Source organism: Otolemur garnettii, unplaced genomic scaffold (genome assembly GCF_000181295.1).
Source record: "Otolemur garnettii isolate 467f Iridium unplaced genomic scaffold, OtoGar3 scaffold00146, whole genome shotgun sequence".
NCBI classification, from domain to species: Eukaryota; Metazoa; Chordata; class Mammalia; order Primates; family Galagidae; genus Otolemur; species Otolemur garnettii.
Window position 1 is genome coordinate 1258875 of NW_003852541.1, and position 8666 is coordinate 1267540.

Here is an 8666-nt window from a genome sequence, read left to right on the forward strand (position 1 = left end):
AAAAAAAAAAAAAAAAAAAAGAGCAATGTCCAGGCCCCAGAGCGATGCTTCATATATTGCTTATCTTTGCTCAGTGAATTTATGAGGTACATACTTATCAAGTTTAAGTTCTCATCTGGCTGAATGTGACCTCATCTCCACCGACATCTACTAACAAAAGCCCAGGCAACTCCTGGAATGAATACCGTCTCCTGGGGCTGGCACTGCAGTATCTGTGAAGTAACAACACAGAGAAGTAAGGACCCAAGGGCTGTGGCACAGCCGCCCTCTTGTGTTCAGAGAACAACCTGAACTCACTGCACTGCCTGGGGTGTCAGCATGGAAGCCCCTTATTATTCTGTGCATTTAGGAGGGACAGGGAAGGTGAAGAGAGTTCCAGAATCAAAGTCAGAAAGCATCTCAGAGGGTTCACTTCATGAAGGAGGAAGTTTGCCTCCAGATAAGAGAAGTGTCTTTCCAAGGCCATGAGCTAAGCTAGACTCAAAGTCCTTTTGGTAGTTAAAGATAGTAAAAAAAGAATATTACTATGAATACAACAGAGGGGATCACACTACGATTTTCACTCAGTAATATGCTGTTCCAGTATATTTATTCTTTAAAAAGAAAAAAGAAATCTCTACTTAAAAACATAGTCAAATATAGTATCTGACCATCTGAGTAATGGCCATGAGAACGATTTGCTATCTATGACCTGGATGTCATCTATACGTAATCAGTTATGCTGAAAGCCCACTTGTATAGACCTCTACGTGATGACTGACAACTCCATCAATCCCAAGCATTTTATAAGTCCACAAACATGGAGGTACACTGAAAAGGAAATGAAAGGCAAGAGCTCCTCTCAACTAACTTAATCATAAGGTTAGCACACCCGAAAATGACTTCTAAAAAGAAGCAGTAAGCTGCAGGGTGTATCAGACACTGCAATTAAAGCAGCCAGAGGGAAACAGCATGTGATCTGGAATGGCCAGTCCCAAGCGGTCTCCCCACTAGGCCTGGAGTAGGAGAGGAAGAAACTGAAACTTGAAACCTCGGTGACCTCAAAGACCAAGCATGTCAGACACCAGTTTAGAGCAGAGACAGCATGTTGATTGTCAGACACCAGTTTAGGGCAGAGACAGCATGTTGATTAAGGAATTTAAGCTGTGAATGGAAGGTAGGAGGCCACGTGGCATCTCTGCCTTCTCATTAACAGTGATGACACATCTGAGACCTTCTGATTACAGGGGTCCCCAGTGGGCACAGCTGTCTCCCATGCTCAATCCCACGGCACAGGAGGGCTGGTTCCTGAGTGTGCCCCAACCACACACAGGCTACAGCCCCAGTATTTTCTTCCCTGACAGAATCTGGTCCAAAGTCACCAGATGCTATGAATTTCTTGACATTTCAGCCACAAAAGGAACGATTGTATCAGAGTCCCATCTTACTTGGAGTGTGACTTCATATGAAAATACCATAATTTAACACCTTTCAAAAAAACTTCACCCAGGATAACAGTCCTGTCTATAGCAACAGCCCCACAGCCACATCTCCACATTTGGCAACTGGCCTCCCTGCACTCCACAGTGCCCACTTTCACAAAAAGGAAGGACCAAAGTTCACACTTTCTGGGTGGAAGTCATGAAGAGAGCAAGCAGGAAAAGGCAGTTGACCTCGTCTGAGGAATCCAGGTTCAGACGGATTCCTACTCCATACCCCAATATTCTCCTAGTCCAACACCCTTAGCGTCAGTCTGGCTGATGAAGTCAGTGCAGACCTGGTCCCCGAATCATCCCCAGTATTTAAGCTGGAGTGCACAACCTCTGCCAGCAGGTGGTGCCAGAGCACAGCCAGGACCCCTCAGCAAGAACTGGAGGCCGCGGGCATCTCAGGGGCACTCCAGACATCTATCTCCACCACTGCCCAACAAGGAAGTGCCATATATACTTGAATTTTTACTTTGAATCCTACTTATCATATTAGGGGAGTGTGCTACTGTATCTTAAAAATTTGGGAATTTCAGTGTAATGTTTTGAACCTTTTCCTGCTCCGAATCCTAAAGAAAGCAAGCTGTTTCTCACAACACTGTGGCAAGTGTGCATGAGATTTCACTGGAACGATAAAATTAACTTTATAGGGCTAACATTAAACAAACAAAAAATACAGACAGAAGGGGAACAGATATAAACCCTCCATCAGCTGCTCTGGTCTTGGTGCCAGGTGGCTCTTGGATTCAGGCAGCTGCGGGAGAGCAGGCAGAGGCAGCCTCTTAGAAGTGGAGCCAAGTTTCCATTTATTTATTCTCTTTAGAAAGGGAAATGATAGTGTCTGCTGAGAGGCTACTGTGTGTTGGTTACATGTGCCCAAGACATTCAACACTTTTGAGAGGCATTTTATCCCAATTGTGATGTCTTAGCTTGGATGCGTCTGTCTGTAGCCAACTAAGAAGAGAGGGCCTGCAAAAGTGCATCCGGGCAGCAGCATTTAGAGACACCAAATGTCAAAATGCTGCCAGCCACTGGCCACGGCCCTAACAATGTCAATGCCCTCCCCTCTGCAGTGTGCCCCCTACTTGGCACAGCAGCACCCCCAAGACAGAGGCCCTTGCACCAAGGACGCTCGCCTCCCCTTAGATGCAGCATCATCCAACGTTTTGTGGAGGTGGATTATGAGACACAGAGTGACAAGTATACAACTTCTTGTTTGTCTACTAAAAAGTTCTGTCTTGAGAGCATCATAAAGTCACCAAAAATTACAGCTAGAAGGGACCCTAGAAAAGTTCGGTAGGTCCTGTGGACTCTGCTTGGACTCCCCAGACTCCATGAAGCCCCCCGTCCTTGCACCCTGGGATCGTTCCTTTCTCTCAACTTCTTCATTTTTCAGTGACTCATCTGATACTGTGTCTTTATGGCCTTGGGCAGGCCTTCATGCTTAGTTTTCTTTTCTTTTTTAAATAAAAAGCTGAACAAATGGGTAACAGGGACCATTTACTGAGCATAAATTATGGGCCAGGCATTCAGCTCATGTATTTTATCTTCAATTTTTAAAAAGTCAAAAAATTTAAGAATTTAGCCCATTTCATAGATGGGGAATTTAAGGCTCCCAATTTGCTTAAGAAAATTTGTATTCAGCAAGTATTTCCTGGGTTGCTATTATCTGCCAGGCTCTGTGCTGGGTGCTGTGGATACAACAGATGAGCAAATCAGACCTGATTCTTAATCCAGTAATGTAGGAGAAGTTGGAAAAGTGGAGTGGAGACAAGATTGTCAGAGGCCCTGAATTGGGCAACAAAGGAGACATTTTTGAGTTTTCAGCATGATATGATTAGTCTACAGTTTCAAAGATCCCTGCTGGTGACCTGGGGGTACAGAGAGCAGAACAGGTGGACTGGTGAAGAGGCAAGTGACAGCGACAGGGAAGAGAGGCAAAGACAGAAACGGACTTCCTGGCAGCAGTAACTTGGTTCATGAAGTGACAAGAATTCCAGGATGCATAAGCCCAGGAGAAGGGCAAATAAAAGACCCTATTTGGTTAGGGTTCTTTGTACCCACCCTCAATCACATTATCTACAAACCTACACGGTCGTGCGTCGCACTAAATTAATTGCTCAAAAGGCTTATCAAGAGTACACGCCGTCCAGTGGCCACAACTGGTGCTGCTGGCTGGGGATTTGGCCCAGCCGGCTGGCCAGGCTGCAATCCTGTGTCCCTCCTAAACCTGGGAAATCATCTGCAGGGGCCTTCCCACCCCATCTCCGAGAGGAGGGCTGTCAACCCAGCATTCGGGAGCACAGCTGACCAGGCTACACTGCTAAAAGGCACTGGGGTTCTTTTTTTGTTTCTTTTTTTGAGACAGAGCCTCAAGCTATCCCCCCCTGGGTAGAGTGCCATGGCATCTCAGCTCACAGCAACCTCCAACTCCTGGGCTCAAGCGAGTCTTCTGCCTCAGCCTCCCAAGTATCTGGGACCATAAGCAACCGCCACAACGCCCGGCTATTTTTTTTGGTTGCAGCCATCACTGTTGTTTGGCAGGCCCAGGCTGGATTCGAACCTGCCACCTTAGGTGTACGTGGCTGGCGCCTTAGCCACTTGAGCCACAGGTGCCGAGTCGGCACTGGGGTTCTTATGCTACACTCACTGGCTCCCAGAAGCTCTGCTGTCTGCCCACTGGCACTGTGCTTCTGGCCGTCCAGCTCCGCACTCGCCTCCTGGGAGCAGCAGCTGTAGAGACTCAACTTGGCAGCTTGAGCTCTTGGGCCTTTATCCAGCTACTTTGTTCTGTCTGGAACTTTGCAGCTGTGCTAAAATAATTGAATATGGTCACTGTTCCCCTTTTATTTTTCTAAGGGCTCCTCTACCTTCCCCATGCCTCAACAAAGAACTAGATGACAGTTTTAAAATCTTGAGGACAGAGAAAATTCTCTTAACAGAGGCAAAAGCTGTCCAATAAGCAGTTTGACAGAAACACTCATGTGTATGATCAGATACTGCAGATATACTATTCCTGCTCTCTGAGAGAGCAACCGTGCTTCCAAGAAAGTGCCTGCCAAGGGGATTTACTGGGGTGTCTAATCGTCAACACAATCAAGCTGTTTGTGAGCAGTCACAGGAGGGGTAAGTTCTTTGGAGAGGAATGATCTGCAGATGGGAGTGTGTCAGGTTGGCTGGCCCTGCTCTCAGCTGTGTGGCTCAGGGGGAGTTGTGCACCTTCCTGAGCTCCACTGTGCTCCTCCGTGAAAGGGAGGGTTTGGACCACACTCTCTGAGCTGCCTGTCATATTAATGCTTAATTGTTTTTTATGGAAGAATTTCTATTTCCTCCACTGACCTACAACAATGCATAACACAAAAACAAAACTATATGGATAGTTCACTTTTTGTTGGATAGGTCCTTCTTTCCATCTGTGGCCTCTGATCCTATCTTGTCTCGAGGGCTGCCATGAGGGGGGACAATCCCACCCAACTGTGTGCTCCAGGAAGGCAGAGGTCAACAGGGACCTGCTCAGAGACACCAGCACACCCAGCTTCCCCTTCTGTGTCACTGCTATTTGCTCTGAAGGAACCTCAGCAAGGAACTCTCAGTTCCCACCTGATATTGAGGGGAAAAACACAGAGTAGCAGAAAGAACAGCATCACCTGGTCTTCTCCTGTGACCCACCTCCACGCAACCAGGCTCCAAGGCCATGGCTGTCACCAGCCTTCCTTCGCTCAGCCCACAGCGGGCCCTTCCACGAGGCTGTCTGCCTGGGCAACCTAAGGGTGTCCACAAGGAGTGGATACTGTGCAGCATCCTGGAAACACACCCTGAGGGCAGCGAGGGAGCATGAGTTCACCCTGCCTTCCCCTTGGTCGGGATGTCTCAGCCTCTCCTGCTCCTCTCACCTGCCCTCACCCCACTCCATGCTCCTCCCCACCACACAGGCTTCGAGTATTTTCCTTTTGGCAGGAGCTCATGCTGCCAGGGCATGATTTCTACTGAATAAATTTGTCTTTGTGCTTAGGAAGTCTCAGGCAGAAACTAAATCATACATTTCTTGGGATGCCTAAAATAAGACCCTAAGCCTAGGACACAATGGATGCACAACGGGGTGGGCTGTGGGGACAGGACGACTATGCAAACAAAAGGGATTATGGATTCACAGCAAGGGAAAGACACACACACAGCAAGGGAGGTCCAGGAAGTGGGGTGCAGCAGTTCACACCTGTGATCCCCAGGCTTTGGGGCCAAAGGGGGAACATTGCTCGAGTCCAAGAGTTTCAGGCTGCAGAGAGCTATGATTGCATCACTGCACTCTAGCCTGGGTGACAGGGCAAGAGTCTTTTTTATGTCTCAAAAAAGTTAATTAATTAAAAAAATTATAGCCTATTCTTAAATTTTTTTAAAAAGTATCCATCTTCCAGCTTATAAATTTTTTCTTTCCTTAAAAGTTTGCCCAGGATGAAGGAGAGAAATGGAGTGGGAAGGGGGGGGGAGGAGGTTTGACAGAGGGAGGGTGAAAGGTGGGACCACACCTATGGAGCATATGACAAGGGTACAAGTTAAATCTGTGAAGTGTAGAACATAGATGTTTAGGCACAATAATCAAGTAAATTAGGTGAAAGCTATGTTGATTGGTTTAATGTAACCACGTCAGATTGTATTAAAAAAAAAAAAACAGCACATTGTACCCCACATATGCATGAATGTATTCATGATCTATGTGTATTTAACTTAATGAAAATAAATAAAAAACAAAAACTGAAAAAAAAAGTTTGCATGGTTCTTCTAAATTGGTTGCCTAGAAAACACTGCATATGTGAACTCTCACCCACTTAGGCTGCATTCCTGAGGAAATAGGAGGATCCTAATATCCTCAGCGCCTCGTGTTCCCACCAACAGCAGGGGATCCCAGAGGTTTGTGCACGTTTATTTCTACGCTCACTAGTTTTGGACTTTCCTTCTGCCTCCAGACTGGAAGCTACGGGAGGGCAGGGCCCCTCAGGACATCATGTTTTTGACAGAGTCCCTGACTGGCGGCAGCTGCTCCGGTAGTACTGACCAGGGAGCTGGGCCATCATCAGATTGGATTTAAAACGTAAGTCTGAGGATGGTAACATTATAAGAGAGTTTGGCTTTATTACTTTAGCCCAAGGGAAAGAGTTGATCTTAATTCATGAAGGTTTTCCTGCTTTGTACCTCCTCCCCTGGTCACCAAAGGCACATGCCTATGTTCTAGTTAAAAACACTTCAAATGAACACAGGAGAACTTCACAGGATCAAAGAGAAAAAAAAATTATCTTGAAAGAATCTTAGAAATCATCTTAAACCCCTGCAAAGTCTTTTACCAGTAAGAGATAAACATGTAGAAATGTAATACATCCCCACAATTGGAATGATCACGAAAGTCCAACGCTCAAGTTAATGAACCTTAGATGAACTCGAGACAGACATAACTGCAGGAGAGAAGAAAAACACACTTGGTGAGCACAAGTCATTTCTGGTAAACATTCATCTTACCACAAGTAGGAACATCTTCCTCAGCTGAAGAGGTCTGCTCGTCTGTGGATGGCTTTTTCTTTCCCAGACCAATTATCTTGGTAATTTTTTTCCCAGTAACTTTAGATACAGTTCCCTTGGTGTCTGACTTGGAACTTTTCTTCCTCTTCACTGTCAAGAATCAAAAAAGCATGTTTTAATTGTAGATGTTAATTGAAAAAAAAATGACAATAAAGCCTAAGTTGCAGCCCATTTCTTCTTTCTCTTAACTTCTATCTACTGAGTACTTCAAGTGCCTGCCAGAGTGGGCTTGGCCCAGGCACTGGGGGAGCCGGCAGTGAACAGGGCTGATCCGAGGAAGCTACGTCCTAGAGTGAGCTGGCACACACACACACTGGCACACACAAAGTATGCTCAGAACAGGGCTCTGTGAGAGACGGGTTGGCATGTCAGAGAAAGCCTGCCCAGGGCTGACTTTAAGCTGATTTATAAATTAACAAGGACCTAGCCTTGCACATCTCAGAGAGAAGAATTGTCTAGTCAAGAAGGACATTAGCTGACATAAAAGCTGTCACACTGGAAAAAAGCCCAAAGTGTCTGAGGAACAGAAAAAAACCAATGCAGCCCATACTCATCAGGGGAAGGTCCCAGGGAAAGAGAAGGGGGCCCTGGGTCTCCCTCAGGATCCCCCTGTCTACCTGTAGACACTCACTGGACTCTGCCCCAGCCACAGCTATCAGCAGCCTGTATCTCAGGCCATCTGCTTAGCCTGGGCAGTGCTAGATCAGCAACTGTTAATATATAAAACACAAAACATCTGCACAAAAATGATGTCTTGCTTCCCTTGAAAAACTGAAAGATCTGGCAGCTCTGGACCACATTTGGGCAATGGCGGGAGGATCAGAGCAGCAGTGTCTGCACAGATGGGCCGGCCACCAAGCCACAAAACAAGGCAACTCTGGTCATGTTCCACCGTCCGCCACCAGAGGCCCAAGGTCAGTGCGCTGACATGCTGCATCTGCCCCATCGGTCACTAGCACTCTCTCCCCAACCCACGGGCAGAATTACAGGGACTACATGTGAGCAGGCACCCCAAACCGAGTGCCAAGATCCTCTGGCCAGAAAGCGGCTCTCAGGAAAGGTGAGTTGTTTGCTCGTCTTGATCTCCTGGGGGTCATAATGTACCTGGCGCTAGAGCCTCTTCCTGAGGCTTCCATGGGGCCCTACGCCAGGAGGTGGCTCTGAGACCAGCACTGCTCTGACACTGTGCATGCAGGGAGGAGGGGGCTGAGACCCACAGCATTGAGACCAAAATAACTTCTAGAAACCATGAACCCTTCAAAAGTAAGGAAAGTCAGGTATTCCTTCCCCACCCCTATCCCATGAAGGAATGAACACACACACAATAATCACACAGAGTTGCTTCAGAGAAAGGCATCCAAGGATACAACCTGAGAAGCTGCTGGCCTGTTCCTAACCTTCCCTCCACACGTGCACTCTCACACACTCCGCTCACCTTCCCTGTCTATCTCCCTCTGCTAAGGAGCAGGGAAGTGGTCCCTGGTCTGTCTCCTCTCAGCCACGCCTGCCACACCCAAGCAGGGGACACCGGCAGAACTCCGCGTCTCCCTCTCTCCTGCCTAGTCCTCCCCTGCACGCCTCCCCTCAGGGTCCGCGTCTCTCTCTCTCCTGCCTAGTCCTCCCCTGCACGCC

The 8666-nt window shown here is 47.4% G+C and overlaps 1 protein-coding gene across 1 annotated transcript in view; it reads right to left on the reverse strand.

Annotated features, from left to right (window-relative positions):
* AFAP1 (actin filament associated protein 1) overlaps nucleotides 1-8666 on the reverse strand; it is a 129924-nt gene that overhangs the window by 41119 nt on the left and 80139 nt on the right. Inside the window, exon 8 of the mRNA XM_003799141.3 lies at nucleotides 6975-7124. Within this exon, the coding sequence (XP_003799189.1) occupies nucleotides 6975-7124 (150 nt within the window). The remainder of the gene's footprint in view (nucleotides 1-6974; nucleotides 7125-8666) is intronic.